Source organism: Hippocampus comes, unplaced genomic scaffold, assembly GCF_001891065.2.
Source record: "Hippocampus comes isolate QL1 unplaced genomic scaffold, H_comes_QL1_v1.1 scaffold172, whole genome shotgun sequence".
NCBI classification, from domain to species: Eukaryota; Metazoa; Chordata; class Actinopteri; order Syngnathiformes; family Syngnathidae; genus Hippocampus; species Hippocampus comes.
Genome location: NW_017805072.1, coordinates 76,349 through 96,267, shown reverse-complemented (window position 1 = coordinate 96,267; position 19,919 = coordinate 76,349). Strand labels below are relative to the sequence as shown.

Sequence of the window (19,919 nt, the reverse complement as noted above, 5' to 3'; positions counted from 1 at the left end):
TGTGTGCTTGGCCATTAAGTGGTATTTCAGACTCGACGTGCTAAGATGATAGCTCAGTTTACGACTGCAAAACATACAGGTAACTTTGGTCTTGTCAGTGGAACCATCTGGCAACTTTTTAAAAGTAAACTTTCCATTCATAAACTCTTCAAGTATCCGTTTTCGGTGTCTCGCGCTGCCGTGGCTGGCAAAACAGACATGGGTGTGGAGTGTGGACCTGTGCAGCGCGCTTGTTGTTTTGTTTCCGGTTTATTTATCGAGCAACGTAACATCCGCCGTGACGTGTTTCCGCATTAATATTGCGATAAAAAATTTAATCACGTTAAAATTGATTTAAATTAATGCCGTAATAAAGCGCTAAACTGACAGCTCTAATTTTTAATTATTATTTAAACACAGACAACTGTCCAAAGAGAACCACTTTTTTTTTTTTTTTTACATTGGCATTTTAGATGAACACCACCTGCTAAATAGAACAGCACACATTCTCACCACTTCAGAGAATTCATTGCTACCCAGATCCAATCTCTCCAACTGTGTCAGTCGATGAATAGACCTGGAATGAGAGAATGCAGACACCTACGATCACAAGAAAGCTTGGTAACTTTGAGTGGAAGTAAATTCTATGTTTCCAATGATTACAATCAAGCAGTCCACCTTCAGGTGATTAATAAGTATTGGAATATTGTAGTTTTTATTATTTGAATGTTATGCCAACAATTAACTTGGGCCTCAAGATGACAAATGAGTGGTATTCTTGAGAGGGATTTTTAAAAAAGTATGTATGGAACCCTAGCATAGTATTTGTTCAAATATGAATTTTCCATTATGTCTGTGGCTGTCGTCACTTGTCATGATCTTGATAACACCAGTTTGCCTCCATGCATGCATGTCATATAATGTGGCATCAGGCTGATTCAGGTATTGTATGTACTGTGCAAGGGCGGCACGGAGGTTGACTGTGGAGCCCGTCTGGTGCAGAGGTGCAGGGTGCCTTCGTCTGGCCTTCCTGTACGGAGTTAGCATGTTCTCCCCATGTCTGCTTGGGTTTTCTCCGGGTACTCCGGTTTTATATCACATTCCATAAGCATCTACTCTCGGTGGATTGAACATTTTGTCCCAAGGTGTGATTGTGAGTGTAAATGGTTGTTCGTCTCTGTGTGACCTGCGATTCGCTGGCAACCAGTTCAGGGTGTCCCCCGCCTACTGCCCGAAGACAACTGGGATTGGCTGCAGCATGCCTGCGACCCTCATAAGGCCAAGCGGTTCAGATAATGGATGGCTGGATGTAATGTGCATGCTGCTTATGCCTTTGCTACCACTTCTGCGTTGCATTCTCCTATGAATGCCTAAGCCCGGTGGACACCAAGTCTATTTTGTCAAGCTGTTCCAAGGAGATCCCAAAGCTTTCCGAGGCTAATTAAGATACATTGAGTCTGCAAACATGGTCACAAACATGACTGCTCATGCAAAACACGTGGAAACTGACCCACATACAGTATACTATTCATACCTTAAATAGTTGGGTTTTCCACGCCAACTCGAGCTGGTGCAGTCCTAACCAAGCCTTGTCGCATTCACTGATGAAGCTTACTCAGATGAGTGGCGAAACATCTTCTTGGACATAGGTGTCAAACTCAAGAAATGGGGGCCAGATTGGCCCACCACATCTCAACTCAACTCAGCTCAACTCAACTGTATTTATAGAGAACTTTCAAACAGCCATCGCTGCATACAAAGTGCTGATGGGCAGCGAGGAGGCTTGCCGAATGTTCAGTGGGAGGTCATTCCAGAGAGAAGGACCAGCAACAGAAAAGGCTCGATCCCCTCTGAGCCTCAGTTTAGTTCTTGGTACTTCTAATAATGTCTGGTCCGCAGACCTGAGGCGCCGGGCAGGTGTGTCCGGGTGGATGAGCTCAGAGAGGTAAGGTGGCGCGAGGTCATTTAGAGATTTGAAAACATCATTTTATATGCCCTGTGAAAGCAAATCAAAAATATCAAATTCAATGCTCATTGCTAAAATCTGTACCAAAATTTCAAATTCTCCTATGTAATAAATAGCAGAGACATTGTCAGCATTTTCTTGTTACCAAACACCTCATAACAGTAACTTAAACAAAAGTTGAATAAACCGTTATCCTTGACTTCTTTATATAGTTTCAGTCATAATGGCCCTCCGAGAGAAACGGTATCTACAATGTCTGACACCCCTGTCCGAGGACAACCAGAACAGTCCAATTGCGCCACCTGTAACTCGGAGCCAACACACTAACAGGAAGTGATCATTTGAGAGCTCTGCTCCCCCTCTTCTACCACAAAGTCAATCATCAAACTGCGGCTTTGGGTGTCCTTGTGACAAGTGCACATATGGACACTCACACTTGAACATGGTGATGAGCCGAGCATTCTAACAACAAAGCACCACTTGGGTTCAGGTCAAGGGGACCATTCCACCAAATCACACCCTCCCAGGTCTCACTGTCAATGGAGAGGCCGTTCTGAGCTGCTGTTTGGTACCTAGACACAAATGATCTGGGGGACAATAAGTATGCCCACACCTGCTCTGCCCCTCTCACTGGGGGCAATTCTAGAGTGGAAGAGTAATTACTCAGGAGCCCAAACTATTGTCTATATCTAGTTGGAACCTATCAACCTCGCACATCAGCTTGAGCTCTTGCCCTGCAAGAGACAGGGTGTTGCACATTCCTTAGGCCATCTTCTGTAGCTGGGGATGAAGTGGCTCAAGATCCCCACCTTTGGCTGCCACCCAGCTCACATTCCACCCAACTTTTTGACACTCCAGCCAACGGAGAGCGCATGGGAAGGGGGACACAAATTGCCTCTTCAGTGTGTGGGTGCAGAGTCCAGACTCAGCCACCAGGTGCTCGCCACTGAGTCCAATCGCCAGGCCTGGCTTCAGGCGGGGTTCCCATTGACCCAAAAACATGGTCCAATTGTGTTTCTCATTGGACGGGGTTCTGAGTGGTGTTTTGGATTGCGTTGGGTGATATAAAGCCCTAAACATTCAAACCCTGCCATGGGACGGTAACAGCTCTTAGAGGAGTGAGTGAGTCAGACATTTTGGTCATAAGCATTTTATCTTGAAACTAAATCGGAATGGAAGAACAGATTGGTACACAAGATTGAGTGCATGCAGTGATTTTTACTCCATTAGTGGCCCTTATGATAATATGGCAACGATGAAAATGTGTGCACGATTTTATACATCAGCCTTTTCAACAGGTTACATTTATACACTAAATGGCTTCACCAGTATTGAAGAACACCTGTCAGGCATGCAAGTAAATCTCAGTCCAAGAGTGGAGGTTTGAATAAATTGTTGGAGACGAAATAATCTCAAGGAAAGCCAGATCACAGGAACAAACACATAGTGAGTCTTACTTTGGCATGGTTTTCAGGTGGTTCTCTCTCAGCTCCAGGATCCGAAGTTTGGAGAGTCTCCCAAAACAAACAAGAAACAAAAATCTAAGACGATTTTCTTAAAATGAACATATACTATTCGTGATTTTATTCCTACAACTAATACAGTACTGTATATATAATATTATTTATTATTTATCCACTAAAGAAGGATCACAAAGTTCACTTTTTAAATTGAAATGCCATCCAAAATTATACACATGGGAAATTAAAGATCCGATTCTCCATTTTTATTGAATCAAACTTATTTGACTTGGATCCATCCATTCATCCATCCATTCATCCATCCATTCATTCATCCATCCATTTCCACAGAGATCCCCTTCAGAGTGACAGCTCACAACTGAGTCATTCGAAAATATATGGCTAAACGACCATTCACACTCTCATACCTCAGAGCAATTAAGAATACTCAATTAACATAAAGTATTATGTGGGCGGCACTATGGGTGACTGGTTAGTATTTCCGCCTCACAGTAGAGAGGTCGGATCGGTGGTCCAGTGGTTAGCGCGTCAATCTCACACTGCAGAGGTATCGAGTTCAATTCCAGCTCCGGCCTCTCTGTGTGGAGTTGCATGTTCTCCCGGGGATGCGTGGGTTTTCTCCGGGTACTACATTCCAAAAACATGCATGCTAGGCTGATTAAACACTCTAAATTGTCCCTATGTGTGAGTGCAAGCATGGATGGTTGTTTGTCTGTGTGTGCCCTGCGATTGGCTGGCAATCGGTTCAGGGTGTCCCCAGCCTCCTGCCCAAAGACGGCTGGGATAGGCTCCAGCAATCCCCGCGAACCTTGTGAGGAGAAGTGTATCGGAAAATGGATGGATGGATGGATGGAGTAGAGAGGTCCAAGGTTCGAATCCCGTTGAGTTTGCATGTGCTTTCCGAGTGAGTGAGTTTATCCGGGAAATCCGATTTCCTCCTCCATTCCAAAAACATGCATGCTAGGTGAATTAAATACTCCAAATTGCCCCTAAGTGTGATTGTGAGTGTGTGTGCATGGTTGTTCGTCTGTGTGTGCCCTGCGATTGGCTGGCAACTGGTTCAGCGAAGACAGCAGCTACAGGCTCCAGCACCCCGGCAAACCTTGTGAGGATAAGCAGTTCGGATGAGGGGTGGATGAATGGATGGATAAAGTATGATGTTTTTGCACTGTGGAAGGAAAGAAGAGTACCTAGGCACAAGTTAACTTGCAAATTCCACGCATCAAGGTCTGAGCTGAGATTTTAACCCCAGAACATTGACTGGGAGCTCAGCATGTGAACTTCAGGCATCAATTGTATCGCACCAAGGTACTGAATAATCATCATCCATCTCACATCTTCATGTCACACACATTATCAAAGCCTGAGTGTTAACAGAGGGCAACTTGAATACAGACGCGAGAATCAGACCTAAAGAGGCTCAATCCTACATCAGTATCAGTACTGTCAGGTTGCAAGAAATGCAAATGCTCCAAATTCATACATGGAATAAATAATAGTATGTAAACTAGACAGAAGGACTGTCAGTCCGTCACTGATGGACCCCGGTTTTCACTGGCGGACTGACAACTGACAGGAACTTTGAGGCACTGACGGAATACTGTATACCAGGGGTCCCCAACCGTCGGTCCGCGGACCGGTACCGGTCCGCAGGGCATTTGGTTCCGGGCCGCACAGAAAGAACTTACCTTATTTCCGTTTTATTTATTTCGGAATACGAAAGATGTTTTATTTTGAAAAATTACCGGATTCTCTGTTACATCCGTCTGTGTCACGCTTGACTCACGTCAAGCCACACTTCTCGGTCACGCGACCGATGACGCTCAAAAACAAAACGCTGAAGCCCGCAAAATGAGTAAAAAAGCTGCTTGGAGATCCCAAATGTGCAACTAAAACAAAATTACAAAGTAGACTGGACATAAACCACACACTTGAGGTGTCATTGTCTCCTATTACCCCGAGATGGGACCGTCTGGTTGCAGAAAATCAAGCTTGGGGCTGTGGTGAGTCGTCATTTTCATGCACTTTGAATTTGCGTTGTATCGTATTTTGAAGGCATGAAACATTACCAGAGCGATAAGAGTGTTGCGACCAGATTACACGGTCCTTGTGTTTATTATTATATTTCGAAAACACCACAGTTTTCATGCAGCTCATACCATATTATTTTGTTGTATTAATCTGCCACACCTTAAATGCCGGTCCCTGAAAATATTGTCTGACTTAAACCGGTCCGTGGGGCAAAAAAGGCTGGGGACCCCTGCTGTATACACCACCGGAAGCGATTTTCGGCCGTCCTTCATGAACAGGAAAAAAAAGACGAGGAGCACTTTGTGGACGTGAAGCAAGAGGAGGAGCAGTAATAGTTTAAGAATTTTTTGTTGTTGTTTTGTTTTGTTATTTGTGAATTGGTCCAAACCGTTTCTGAATGAATAAAATTGTGTGTTCTTACCCTTGTAATTAGCTTTTTACTGACGGCCCTAAAATCATTTTGATGAAATGTCATTTAGTGATGAAAGAAGCACGCTCAAAATAACGATAATGGAGTGATGGACTAGGTCAGCCTGAAATAAAGACGACTGACAACAATGGACTTCCATGTCCGTCGCTGATGAATGACCAAAATTCGCTGGCATTTCGTCTTAGATACGTGTGCATGTCAAACCAATGCATCATTCCAAAAACACCGAAAAAAAAAGCCACTGGAACATTAAATACCTTCCAAAATGGCTGCCAATCACAACACACCACGCTGATTACCATGCATGGAATTACCTGCCAAAGTTAGCTGGCAAGTACTCCAGGAAGGCATCGTTTAAGAAGAGCTGAGTCAGATTCAGGAGTTGCGTGAAGCCATCTGGGAGCCTGGAAGGCAAGACGCGAGTAAGCACTGTAAATGCAGTACACTGTACAAAGGAAGGAAAAACGAGAGCACGCATGTCATTTTTAAGTCACTATTTGAGCTCATACGAATTCTGTAGTAGATTTGCTGTTATACTAAACACATTTTCCATGCAAGGATACAATGCTGTACATTGTTGTTCTCCTGCTTTCAAACAAATAGGTGAAATTATCACAGCACAAACATGAAAATCTTATTGTTTGTTCCAAGATGTCGGGTGATGTCTTACTTGGTGATGGGGTTGACACTGGCCTCAACCACTGACAGGCCTTTACAGCATTTAATATTATCTGGAAATTCCTGGATACCTGGTAGAAAAGATCAGAGAGAGGAAGAGCTGACGACAAGACAACTTTTTTGGTGATGCATGATTCAGAGTTTCATGTTTTATGGTGTAAGAGTTTGATTGTTTGAAATTTGTAAAATTTTTGTTATTCTGTGGTTTTTAATTGCAGTTTTTAAATAACTGTGGATCTATGAGAAAAATCGAAATGCTGATGCTCATTCCCTCGCCCTTTCTTCCCAATTCCTCTGTCTTCCAAATTAGAAAGTTATGGCAGTATCGAAAATCAAGATCTTTAAAGCTGAAGAAAAAATAGAATTGCCTTTTTTGCTCTTAAGCTGTTCCAGTGGTGGAGAAGTAGAATTTATTTTTAAGCCACTCTGGTAATATAAAATAAACGTGAATATAAAATGAAATAAAAGTCACAGTTTCTTCTAATCAGGATAGTTCAGTTGTGGCACACATTTTTGTGTGTTTAAATTGTAAAGGGTCCCAAAATCTTGACCACAGTGGCCAATTTATCGGCACCCTCTCATTGGGGCACGGACTGTGGTCTGGAACGAAAAAAAAACTTGTGTAGACCCATTCGTCGACAGAGGATTGTCAATTTGGAACCTAAAAATATCATGAGAAGAAAAAAAATCAACAGGGCATTACTGTACAACATATACTCTATGTTTTATCCTCTATGTCATAGAGGATAAAACAGTTTTTATTTCTTGTTTAAAACGACTGTTGTGTTCCGTCATGTTTCCTTTGTTTTATCCATTTCTGAATTACCGTATTTTCCGCAACATAAGGTGTACCTAAAAGCATTAAATTTTTCTCAAAAGCCGACAGTGCACCGAATATAAAGAGCCTGTAACTCACTTTATATTCCCCGTTGAGTTGTTTCCCCTGTTTGTGTTCCTCTGCCATCTAGTGGGGATTATGAGCAGGACCCAATTGTAACCTGAAAGGCTTCTGCCCGACACTAAATTACATGGGCATTCGCTAACACATACTCAAACACACAACTACTTTCTGAGTTCTGCGCAGCCATTATGCAATGAAGATAATACCGCAAACATAGTTAACTACTGACTAAATGAAGGAGACAAGCAAGACACTCTCAGGATATTTAGCCCCTTGTGGATGTGAGCCTTTTTGTTGAATGAATTGTCTTCATAACTTTTGTCTTTCATTTATTGTTTCGTGATGTCATTTGTATTTATGTTTCATGTCCGTGTTTGTGACCAGTTTTCATTGTTACAGCAGATTGGGTTGTGAAGGCTCTATATAAATAAAGATGTATTGTATTGTATTGTATTGTATTGTATTGTATTCCCTTTAGCGAAGTACCATCCAGTGGATGCATAGCGCATCCGCAGCCACTACTGTATGCGCCTTATAATGCAGTGCGCGCTTCATATGAAAACAGTTTTAAAATCGGCCATTTATTGAAGAGGCGATTTATAATTCCAAGTTTCTTGTAGTGCAGAAAATATGGTACATATTGTCACACTACAACATAGGCTCATTATTGACATAGCTGTCACAACTTTAGCAATTTCATGTACACAGAAGAAGAAAGACATCAACCAGACCGTGTTTTACTGCTCCATGGTAGTTAACTGTTTCGATAAACACGAAGAGAATCACAATTAAAATCCTGTTTGAGAATGAGCATAGTCCTTGATGGAATTAATGATCAATCTGTGACTTCTGTGTTTCACCCTACCCCTGTGTAAATCCATCACTGGTTTTTGCTGCCGATTGACGACGGCAAACAGGAAAAAAAAAATGACAGGAGAAACTCGCCCCAACCTGTCTAAAAGTAAATAATTAAAAAGATAATTCACCATAGCTACACTTCAACATTTTTACTCCAACAAGTATCACTGGAACGACAGTGTCGTCTCGTAGTGTTTGCTATCCATCCATCCATTTTCTGAACCACTTATTGTCACTGGGGTCACAAGCATGCAAGAAAGTTGTCAGAATTTATAGTCTGCACCGTTGGAGATCGGAATTTGGTGATGAAACTTCATTTTCCAGCGCATTCATCAGACACGCCCGCAGTGTTTGAGAGCAAAGCAAACAGCTTCATTTTTCATACTTTTCAAGCCTCATTTTACATTGCATACATTGCATTATTTTTATTGAATCACATATGGAAGTATTGTTAACAACATTCTTTCTGGTTTCACATTTACGAGACATATTTATTTTTTTACAGACTTTTAAGTCTTTTAGTGGTGGCCTCAGCCATTCATTATGGCATAGTCTGCTGGTCAGGCAGCATCTCAACCCGGGACAGAGAGAGACTGGACCGACTGGTCAGGAGGGCCAGCTCTGTCCTGGGCTGCTCCCTGGACACTCTGGAGCAGGTGGGCAACAGGAGGATGCTAGCTAAGCTAACAGCTATGATGGACAGACCCTCCCACCCCCTCCAGCCCACCCTGACAGCACTGCGCAGCTCCTTCAGCCAGAGACTGATACACCCGCGCTGCAAGAACGAGAGGTACCGCCACTCGTTCCTGCCGACTGCTGTCAGGCTAACGAATAGACGGACCTGAAAACCCGGATTCACCCTGACTCACCCATTTATATATATATAATATATAAAGGTTTTCTTATCTTAAATCAAATTGTTAATTGACAAATTACCACCGAGTGTCATCACCTATACCAGTGGTTCTAGATTGTTTTAATTTGTTTAATATTATGTTTTGTTGTTACCATTTTTACTGATGTCAAGCTCTTTGAGGTTAACCAGGCTGGCAATTGTGGTTGGAAGGTTGGAGAGGTCGTTATCAGGCATGCTCAGCTTCTTTAAGGCCTGGCAGCTGAAGAGTTGCTGTAGAAACAGGAAGAATAACAAGTAATATTATGACATTTAGTAAAACAGACAAAGCTTGATTTTTATTTCAAAGGAAAATAAAAATTTAAAAAACTTAATAATTTGTCAAACGCCTCCTGGTGTTACAGAATACCATTAAACAGCTTGTGTTTTCTCTGGATAAAGTGGAAACCAGTGCAATGGACTATGTGTGCATAAATGAAACTTATTTTGGAATATGAACTATGAATAGAAAAATGGCAACAAAAATGCCGAAAGGAATGAAAGTACAAAATTGTTATAAATGTACAGCTCGGACTTGCACCTCAAAATCCCCATTCGCTGTTTGTGTTGACAATAACAAACGAGTTTCGAATCAACAGAAATGTGTTACTCATTGTACTTTTCCTGAAAAACACATCATAATCCAACAAATACATTTTTTTTTCAATCAAAATGATAAGTGGCTTGTTCAAAAGTTCAAAGCTTGACGAAATGTTACGAGCAGAAATGGGCATTCCACCGATGGGACGAAAGAGTAGGTCCATTCGGGACGTTCCATTTTTGGGACGGGAGTAATGAATTAAAAATACTTTGTTACCTTACTTAGGTAGAAATTATGGATACCTATCTATAGTAGAAAGGAGTAATTATTTTTCTTTGTACTTCTGCTCTTTTCATTTTTATGCAAATATCTGTACTTTCTACTCCTTTAACAAAGTACAAAAAAAAGTCTTGTTACAATTTTATTTTGGGTTGTGTTAATTTCAGTTTATCATTTTTCAAAACACCAATTGGATATCGAGTGATATTGATTGTAGTTGGATGAGAAGCATCAACATGGAACATTACGACACGCTATTGGTTTGTATGCGATGTTCAACACCTGCACGTGATGCACATTAACACATCAATAAAATCAATTAAACTAGCGCAGACCAGTAGCTTTCCCGGGAAGATGTTCAACTGTCCGTGTCCCAACCTAGCGAGGAGGTTCATAGCCAGACAAGCCTGCCAACCATCACACATCCTCGGTCGTACCGATTTTGAATGCACGGAAAACTTTGCAAATCAAACTTCAGTGCCACCAGATAATTAATTTCAAAAACTCGCTGTCAGAGTTGAAAAAGCATCGTGAATGAAGGTAAGCTGAAAATGTATTATCAAGGGGTGTCAAGGTTATGAGAATTAATTAAATTTCAGACAAATGTTATGAGTTTAATTTATTTGCTCTCAGCAATAACTACTAGCGTAAGCTAATAGTACATATGCTATGTTTGCTATGGCTGTGTACAAGACATGCCATGGTCTTCTGCCAAGCAACAGGCTGTGATTTAATGCTCCAAGCTCTCTTGGAGAACTGTGGAAAGCCGTCAACATAACATTTTAAAATAACATTATAATCATTATAGCCGTCTTAAAAAAATGTTTTTGAGGGGAGGTGGGGTCGTGCACAACATGACCTTGTGATGTGGTCCAACCTTTTGTCATTAAACAGAATGGGATGGCTGAATCCATCTGATTAATTATTATTCCACGAAAATGAGATTATTAAGAAAACCATGTTTGGATTATCAAGGTACATTGAACAATGCTTGACTTGACTTCAATGCATGTGTTTTTCTCGTTGCATTCTCCTTGCATTACTTTTACTTTTATACTTTAAGTACTTTGAAAACCACGAATCATCTACAAAAAGCTGCAGTTTATAGTTCAACTTCTATTCAAATCGTTTTAATCCCAATATCAATACTGCTAGTTCAGTAAAAAATGTGAATACTTTGGCCATTTCTGGTAGTAACATTTACGCAGTTTCAATCAGTCGCCCATCAGATTGGAATGAAGACAGTTTGCTTTCCCACCATAATTATGATTTGGGACCCTACCAAAAAAAAAAAAACCTGAAGACTAAACAAATCATATCAATAGAAAAAAAATATGGTTTGCTGAAGGACTAAAGGGTGCCAGTGTGAAATGCTCCTGAGAGTTGAAAAGCTGAACACACTGTGAATTTACTACTAGATTGTCTCAACAAAAATAAATAAATAAATAAATAAATAAAAAGCAGATGGTGCAGGCAAACTTAAATTTCGAGCTGAAAATCGAATTTGAAGTTCAGAATATTGATCTATCATACATTTTCATATTCAGATTTACCTTGGGTAGTTCCTCAATCTGGTTGGCATCCAGGTAGAGCTCCTCCAGAGTTCTCTCAAAGCTAAAGATTTCTTTGGGGACCTGCTGCAGGCTGCAGTGAGAGTAGTCCAACACCGAGATCACTTCCTCTTCCCCACGAAAACAACGGCATGGCACCAGCCGGCCAATCAGCTTCCTTTTTGTTGTCATTTCCAGACACTGTACTACAGGGGCAAAAAGAAAAGAGGAGCAGCCATTGAATTCCATCTTTTTATATCACATGTATTGTTCAGGATCATGAAGCCTTGCCACGCAGACGTTGGTCACCGGCAGAGCACACACTGGGCTGATAGCTCTTAGAACTGACTGAGTTCATGGCTTCAGATTAAACAATTTCTGCAATCAATCCTTAAACGGAAGGAATTTTTATTCTAAATTGCAATAATTTATCGGCATGGAACATCTAACGTCAAACACACCGAAATGCTGAGCTAAGGGTGCCATCATTTTGGTCCAGGCCAGTTTAATCAATTTGCTTCCAAAGAACAATTAAAATGCATAAGAAAGGCCGTACAACAATGCCTTCCTGTTGCAACTTTGACCTTCTCCACAACACACACCATTGCATGTTTAATGCATGCAATAAAATGCATTTTATACCGCATTAAAAATTAAGAAGCTGAATGGAAATGTTATTTAAATGCATTGTTGGTGAATTTCAAGAGAAAATTGGCAATCATAGGCTACTTAACCCTTTCATGCACAAATAATGATAACCTACGCCAGCATTTTTTTTTATTAGGCAAGTGTTTTTATTAGGCTCTAGGCACGAAATTTGTTTTTTTACCTTGGATGGCAACACACATAAGGGTCCATTGTAGTGGTTGATGCACAACTGTCACATTACGATGAATTATTATTAGAGAAAACAACATTTGAATAGCTGTCCTCTCTAGTAATCGCTGTCCCCGAAAGGGTTAATATTTTCCAATGAAGACCAGCCTGTTTTCATAAATAGAAGAAAGAACTATGGCCGCAGCCACCTCTGTCTTGTTTAATGTGGAGGCAATCAAGTTGGACATCATGAGGGTCAAAGAGAGGAGATGAGTTCATTGCATTGTGAATGAGAAAAAAAAAAAAAAACGAAAACCCTGATGTCAGAGAACAGCTTAATCAAAGAGGGAATGACGCGTGGGACAAGCATTCACAGACATGCAGCATAATCTTTTTATTGAACACACTCATGTCCAATTACCAATGAGTTGGGGTGACAGACAGATGAACTTGAACAGAGTGAGGACCTGTCATTTGTCTTAAATCTGGCTAAATCAGATTTTTAAAAAAGACTGCAGATCCAGCAAGACAATTTATTTTAGAGGGATGGACCATTAATCATCAATAGATCCTACTCTACAGGCATGCTCAGAGTTTATAATTAGATGAACAAGAATTTGCAGTAGGTCTGCAAATGTCGGTTAAAAAAAAAAAAAAAAAGAAAAGGAAAAAAGCAGTTGATTTTATTTTTTTAGTCCGCACACTTTGGAGGTCTTTGGCTGTTTTCACCGTTTTAGGTTTTAGTAGTTCAGTGTATGGGGGGAAAAAATTTGGTCACAATCCTGTTTTCTTGCTACCCTCTGTTGGTTTGATTTCTGTTGCAATTTTCCGGGGACTCCGGCAGTGGGTGGAGTCTCCTGAGTCACACCTTCCGGGAAACATCATCAGCAGGACATTTCGGACTCACAGGAGGAATATGCCAACTTAATGTCGGCTGCTTGCTTGTGGCCTGTGCTTCTGCATGTTGTATACCCTCGAGCTTCGTCTCGTCTTGTTCTGCTTGTACGAGTGTCCTTGCCTTTTGTAGGTATTTCTTGTTCTCCGTTTTGGTCTGTTCCTTCATATTCCTCCCATGGCACTTTGTCCGCAGTCCTTAGTGGTTTGATAGTATTTTTGTTTTCACTCTGACCTTTTGTGACTTGGGTTTTGCTGGATTGTGTTTATTGACATGCTCTTTCTGTTTCATAAACCCTGTAAAACTTGCTCGAATTGTTTGGGTCTGCTTGAGTATTGCGCAGAACCTGACGCCATTCCTAATTTTGATATCGACACCAAATTAAAAATACCCCATTGACTTCAATGGCATTTGAGTCTGTGGAGCATTTTTTTTCTTTATTAGCGAATGATTGTGAAGCAATTGCTTCACTATACAAATGCGGTGTTGATTAAAAATCGCAACCTTTTTTCAAGCAAAGACAATTAGAATTCTGCTCCTAAGTCAGCATCAATGACAATGACAAATAATCGGGTGTGAATGGCAGAGACACCATTGAGAGGAGACTGGGAATAGTCACCTTCACAGCACAAAATCAGTTCGGGTATAATAGACGCCTGCCAGGAAAAAGCCAAAGCACTGTCAAACAGGAAGGAACAAAGGTGCAATATAATTTTCATCTTACATGATGATGAAACATGTTGGTCACAGAACACAAAAGACACTCTTAAAAATTGTATTTTACTCTCGCTGGTGTCAGGTGGAATGCTCGGACAGAGACCCCCTCAACGGCATGTTTGCTCAACCATTAACATTGCAACGTCAAACAGAGCAAGCCATTTTCAACACTTTAGATTGGTCAATAATTTGTAAAAATGAGACGCACATGTGCACTGAAAAAAAACAGTGTGTTCAATTCACTGAATCTTATTTTGTCAAGTGGCTGCACACAATGGAATCATCTGGATTTAGATACCTTTTTTTCAGTATATGTATAATCTATTTTTTAAAAATGTATCTGGATTCAGATGATTTTATTTCGTGCAACCACTTGACAAAATAAAATTGAATGAATTCAACACACCATTTTTTTAATGTGTGAACTGACAGCTAGTATAGATTTGTGATATATTGTGAAATATTACATTTACCCAATTTGAATATACGGTGAACTGAATGAGTCCAAGCCCAGCACAATAAATAAATAAATAAATCTGAAGAAGAAGATGAAAATAAGCAGCAATGGAGTGAAACAGCAAAGTGTGTGGTTGGCTATGTTGCCTCTTCTTGCTGCTATGGCAACATGATGACTGAGCAGACGGACACTGCAGAGGCAGTACTACATGTGGATGTACAAACACATCTTGCGCATTTCAAAGCAATGAATAAAACACAAATGTGCTGAGACATCAAGAACCGATAGCATGCATGCAAACACAACCCACCCGCGCACGCTCGCTAGCTACGCACGCATAGCCAACAAAATCAAATACCCACACAAGCAAACCAACATCACATCATCCCTCTTCTGAATTTCACCTCAATTAGTCTTTTGCAGCGGCACGGTGCACAACTGGTTAGCACATCTGCCTCACAGTGCAGCGGTGCGAGGTTCGATTCCGGCTCCGGCCTTCCTGTGTGGAGTTTGCATGTTCTCCCCGTGCCTGCGTAGGGTTTCTCTGGGTACCCCTGTTTCCTCCCACATTCCAAAAACATGTATGGCAGGTTGATTGGGCACTCAAAATTGTCCCGAGGTGTGAGAGTGAGCGTGGATGGTTGTTCGTCAATGTGTGCCCTGCGATAGGTTGGCAACCGGTTCAAGGTGACCCCCGCCTACTGGCCGAAGACAGCTGGGATAGGCTCCAGCACGCCCGCGACCCTTGTGAGGATAGGCGAATTAGAAAATGGATGGATGGATGGATAGTCTTTTGCACCTGTTCTGTGGTTGAATGTGCATGTGTGCTATCAGTAGCAGCACGAGAGGGTGAAACCCTCAGGGTCCCATGACAGCCAACACTTCAGGTGCAGCCTTGCTATCTCCATGGTAACTGCTGCCATAGTGACGGTCTCCCAGGAGCTGGGTGTATTTTTACTCATCCTCTCTGTCATAAAACAGAACACGCTGCTCTCAGTGGGTGATTGTTCCACATTTGGTGACGCTTTACATAAATATATCAGACAGGTTTAAAATACAACTCCAGGACAAAATTCGGCCTGGCCTGTCTTTTGTTTTTGGCTACGGAATTTGTAGTACAAACTGCTTGTGCACATTTCAATAGAAGTCAAACTTTGATGACAGTTGTTCAAGCCCCATTTCCAATAAAGCTGGGAAATCATGTAAAACATGAATACAGAACGTAATGATTTCCAAATCCCTTCAATTTATATTGCATTGAAAACACTACAAAGACAAGCGGCCCTCGATTTATAAACTGCGTTTCAGCGTAAAAAACTGGCGGATTCTGAAATTTGCGACACAAGCCTGAACACGCTTGTCTTGGAGTTTGGCTAATCTTTCTGCTCCATCAAGGGCGTTCCAGAATAACTGACAGTGTTTCCTTTGATGTGTGCCTGGCACAACTGTAAATTTGATGGCTGAAAGTAGACTAATATCACATCTGCTGGAAATGTTTCCAATAAGCCCCGCGAGTGAGCAATTGTGCACTGCTCTCACAACACACACACATTCTATTTCTAGACTCATTCCTTCATTCCACCCCAGTTTCATCAACAAACAGAACACCACACCTTACAGTTTCAGTAGTGCAACCACTCAGTTGTTCTTCTATAGTTTGAAGGATATATTAACACATTAACACACACCACTGATGTGACGTTGTAGTCGACAAGAGGACCACTCCACTCAGAAAGCCCCAAACATGGACGTAGTTTACGAACCCCTAAAATGATGCTCTTTGGCACATTTCAGAGGTCAGGTGACTAGATCATTTTGTGTTTTACGAAATGACATGTTTTCCATGATTTATGAGGGGGATAATTTGTGACTATATTGACAGAGATTATATTGACACTTAATTATGCTTAAAATGACCTGTGTGCTCAAATAAAAGTAACTCTCTAGGGCTCATTTTATTCATGTCTCAAATCGCTATTCAGTGATTTATTCTACTCTGTATTTTGATACATATCTGGTTTGATTTATTTTAACATATCGACATCATGTAATTTAAAATCTCAGGTTTTGCCAGAGGTGTCAAGTAACACAGTAAGAATACTTGGTTTACTTACTTAACCCCTTAAAATTTGGGTTATCTATACCTGCGTTGAATTTTTCCACTTACTTTGTACTTTTACTCTTTTTACACACACACACACACACACACACACGCACGCACGCACGCACGCACGCGCACACGGACACACACACACACACACACAAACGAAACATGTTACTATTTTATTTTGGAGTGTTTTCATTCCAATTTATCATTGTTCAAAACACCAATAAATAAATTGTGCTAAAATAAATTCCGTGATGTTGATTGTGGTTTGGATGAGAATTATAAACATGTAACATTCCAACACACTCTTCGTTTGGAAGAGATCCATTGTACCTCAATCAAATCAACAAATCAATAACCGGCCATACATTGTGCAGATCTATAACTTTGCTGGTAAGATCTCCGACTGTCCATGTCCCAAATGAGTACCAGCAGCAGCGAGGAGGTTTGTAACCAGAAAAGCCAGCCAAGCAGCTTACATCCCTGGTCCTGCTTGGGGTTTTTCTAAAATAACTAATTTTGTGTTATAACTGATGCGGACCAAACTAAAGCGCGACCAGGTAATGGCTTTCAAAAACTTGCCGTCAAATTTGAAAAACCACATTGAGTTAAGATGAAAGTTTCAAGTGTGGTTGAGGGCGTGTGACTTAAAAAGATGTCATCTGATTGATTCTTATTCCACGAACACGAGATTATTCAGAAAACTGTTCAGGGCACTTACAACAGAACATATTGAAAAGAAATGTTTGACTGGACTTCGGCTTCAATGCATTTTTCTCCTCCTTGCATTGCTTCTATACTTTAAATAGTTTTGAAACCATTACATTTATACTTTTTCTTAAATAGAATAATGGAGTTGATAGCTCAATTTCTACAAATGTCTTTTTAAATTCCAATATTGATACTTCTGTTTGAATCATGAACGTGAATATTATGGGGTTTTGGACCGGTGTGATACTGCTTTGACCACAGTGCACATGTCTGAAGTTGGTCACCGTGTTCCAAAGGATGCTCAACGATTTTGTGTGAATTCTCACATGCATAGAAAATTAGAAGGAACATTGTCTGCCGGAACCACGCCGAAGTATTGGCACAGGATGTGGAATGTGATTTTGCTGAATGTGATGGAGGTGCAGGCAGATGGATTCTGAGGTACATGGACAAGTACGGTGGATATGTATTTCATTCTCAGTGATGATGACGGTGTGTATCGAAACCTCCAAATCACTGTAGAAATCAGATCATTGAACACATGATTATCTATTATTTTTAAAAATCCCAGACTGGCCTGGGCACAGCTATTTTTTATTGATTTTTTTGTAGGGATTGAGGGGTCGTGGTGGTATGTGCTTGGGGTTCACACACGGACACGCATGATCTGGGTGGAAGTAAGTCTCCGAGTGCCTGTTTCACCAATCTGTGAATTTGCGATCGGAGGTCTGCTTGCAGTTCCTTATAAACATATTTCACACCTCGACCTGCCGCAGGACTCAAGCGCATCACTGTCTACTTCTACAATGTCAAGCAGCATGCCTCTCTCACGCAATATTCAAAGGGACTCAGAGCAGCCGCTTCAATTGGTGGCAAAACAATACGGCTGCGTTCACTCCCTCATACTGCAAAATGTGCTTTTTACAATATGGCAAGCTGAACTGGCTTCCTGAGAAAATACCAAAACGTAATCTCATTTGCCCCTGCACAGATTTACCCCAAGCCTCACACCAGACTTGTATCAGGCACGAAAATAGAGTCTAAGGTATTTAAGGTTCAAACTGTTAAACCATTGCTTTTTGTTTTGCAAATATTTAGTCATTTTGAATTTAATGCCTGGAATGTGGATTCCAAATTAACACCTGTCAACTAACCAGGGTTCTAAATAAACACCCACCAACCCACCAAATGTGGGGTAAAATTCATTTTGCCGAGTGTTGATTAAAAACTTACCGGCCAGTTTGGCCAGTGATGCATAAGGCAATCGTATTAGATAGAGTGAGACAGTTGTTCGTGTTGGGCATCGAGTCTCGAGAATCGATTGGAACAAGACTATCATCCCGGAATTGTTCACGTTAAATTTTTGTTTCCCCCGTTACGATGCCTTGTTTGCCCACCTGAAGAACAACTTTGTTGACACCAACGAAGAAAGAAGTTCACACGCTTACTCAAAGAAGAGTCTCCTCACCGCAACACTTTCAATAAAATTATATTGTCCAAAGGAGGTTGGCAGGCTGTACACGTTAAGGGAGTACATGTCTGACGAGCTTGATTCTTCCTCCCACTACAAACCTCCGCCTACTGCGCGCCAAACTTCAGTGTCATAAACGAGTGAGTTAAACAATAGAATACAGTATGTCTATTGCCAACACTGATACATCTAACTACTAAATGGTGGATTAACTCAAATGCGAATAATCAGCTAACATTAGTTGATGTACAGTATTTTTTATAATCATCAAACAGTGGCTTGGGGGGTTCTGGTGCCAAGTGCACATGGCCACCCTTCAATCTGAACACGGTGTTCGTTTTGTACAGGCCATGACTCTCACAGAAGTCCAACAACAGAACACGTCTCTGCTTCTGGCATGGGACAGTGCTCCTCCCACTCACCCCCTTCCAGGTCTCATTGTCATTCCTCACATGAGCATTGCAAAACAAGGGAGTCCCGAGCAGGCGCTCTCCAGCAGCCCCTCTAAGAAGACTCTAAAAAAGGTGTGGATACGGTACTCTGCATTGCTGCGTGATGCATAGCAACAAACAACTGTCAGATAAACTGTCAGCTATGAAGCTGGGGCACAATAAGGCTATGTTCACACTGCAGCTCAATGCCGATTTTTTTTGCCCATATGCGACTTGTATCTGTCAAGTCTGTAATCATTCAATTGGCTGCAAATAAGTTACACTTCTGACAAGTACCCTTCACACAAAGGGATTACAAGGAGGGAAAGATGGAGAAGCCATGCTAAAGGCTAAGCTAACCTAATGTTTTCGTGACAGGGTGGAATTAAGTGCTTGGTTGATTGAGGACAAAATTCACATAAGTCTAAGTGGAGCATATCCAACTTTGAACAGCAAAATAACAGGCAATTTAATGAGTGTCTGGAGAAAAAAAAAATATACAAAATAATGCTACACAGACACTCACATCGTGTCCCATATGTCAGCCGGGAGGAGTAGCCTGGAAGATTAAAAGCATAATAATATTGAGTATAGCCATCCAGAAAATGGTGGAATATCGTATTTAGAATACATATAATATTGCAAATGTGATTTGTTTTCACAATATGGTCCTGAGTTTTGATTTTGATTTCTCTCTCTCTCTCTCTCTATATATATATATATATATA

General features: G+C 41.1%; 1 protein-coding gene across 5 annotated transcripts in view; it reads right to left on the bottom strand.

Moving 5' to 3' along the window:
- Window positions 1–19,919, bottom strand: part of lrrc7 (leucine rich repeat containing 7) — a 98,619-nt gene that overhangs the window by 40,075 nt on the left and 38,625 nt on the right. For all 5 annotated transcript variants that reach the window (XM_019864693.1, XM_019864694.1, XM_019864697.1 and 2 more), the window contains exons 2-7: window positions 11,590–11,792; window positions 9,333–9,450; window positions 6,558–6,636; window positions 6,202–6,291; window positions 3,403–3,459; window positions 493–556 (exon numbers count right to left, since the gene is read on the bottom strand). In XM_019864693.1, the coding sequence (XP_019720252.1) occupies window positions 493–556; window positions 3,403–3,459; window positions 6,202–6,291; window positions 6,558–6,636; window positions 9,333–9,450; window positions 11,590–11,792 (611 nt within the window). The remainder of the gene's footprint in view (window positions 1–492; window positions 557–3,402; window positions 3,460–6,201; window positions 6,292–6,557; window positions 6,637–9,332; window positions 9,451–11,589; window positions 11,793–19,919) is intronic.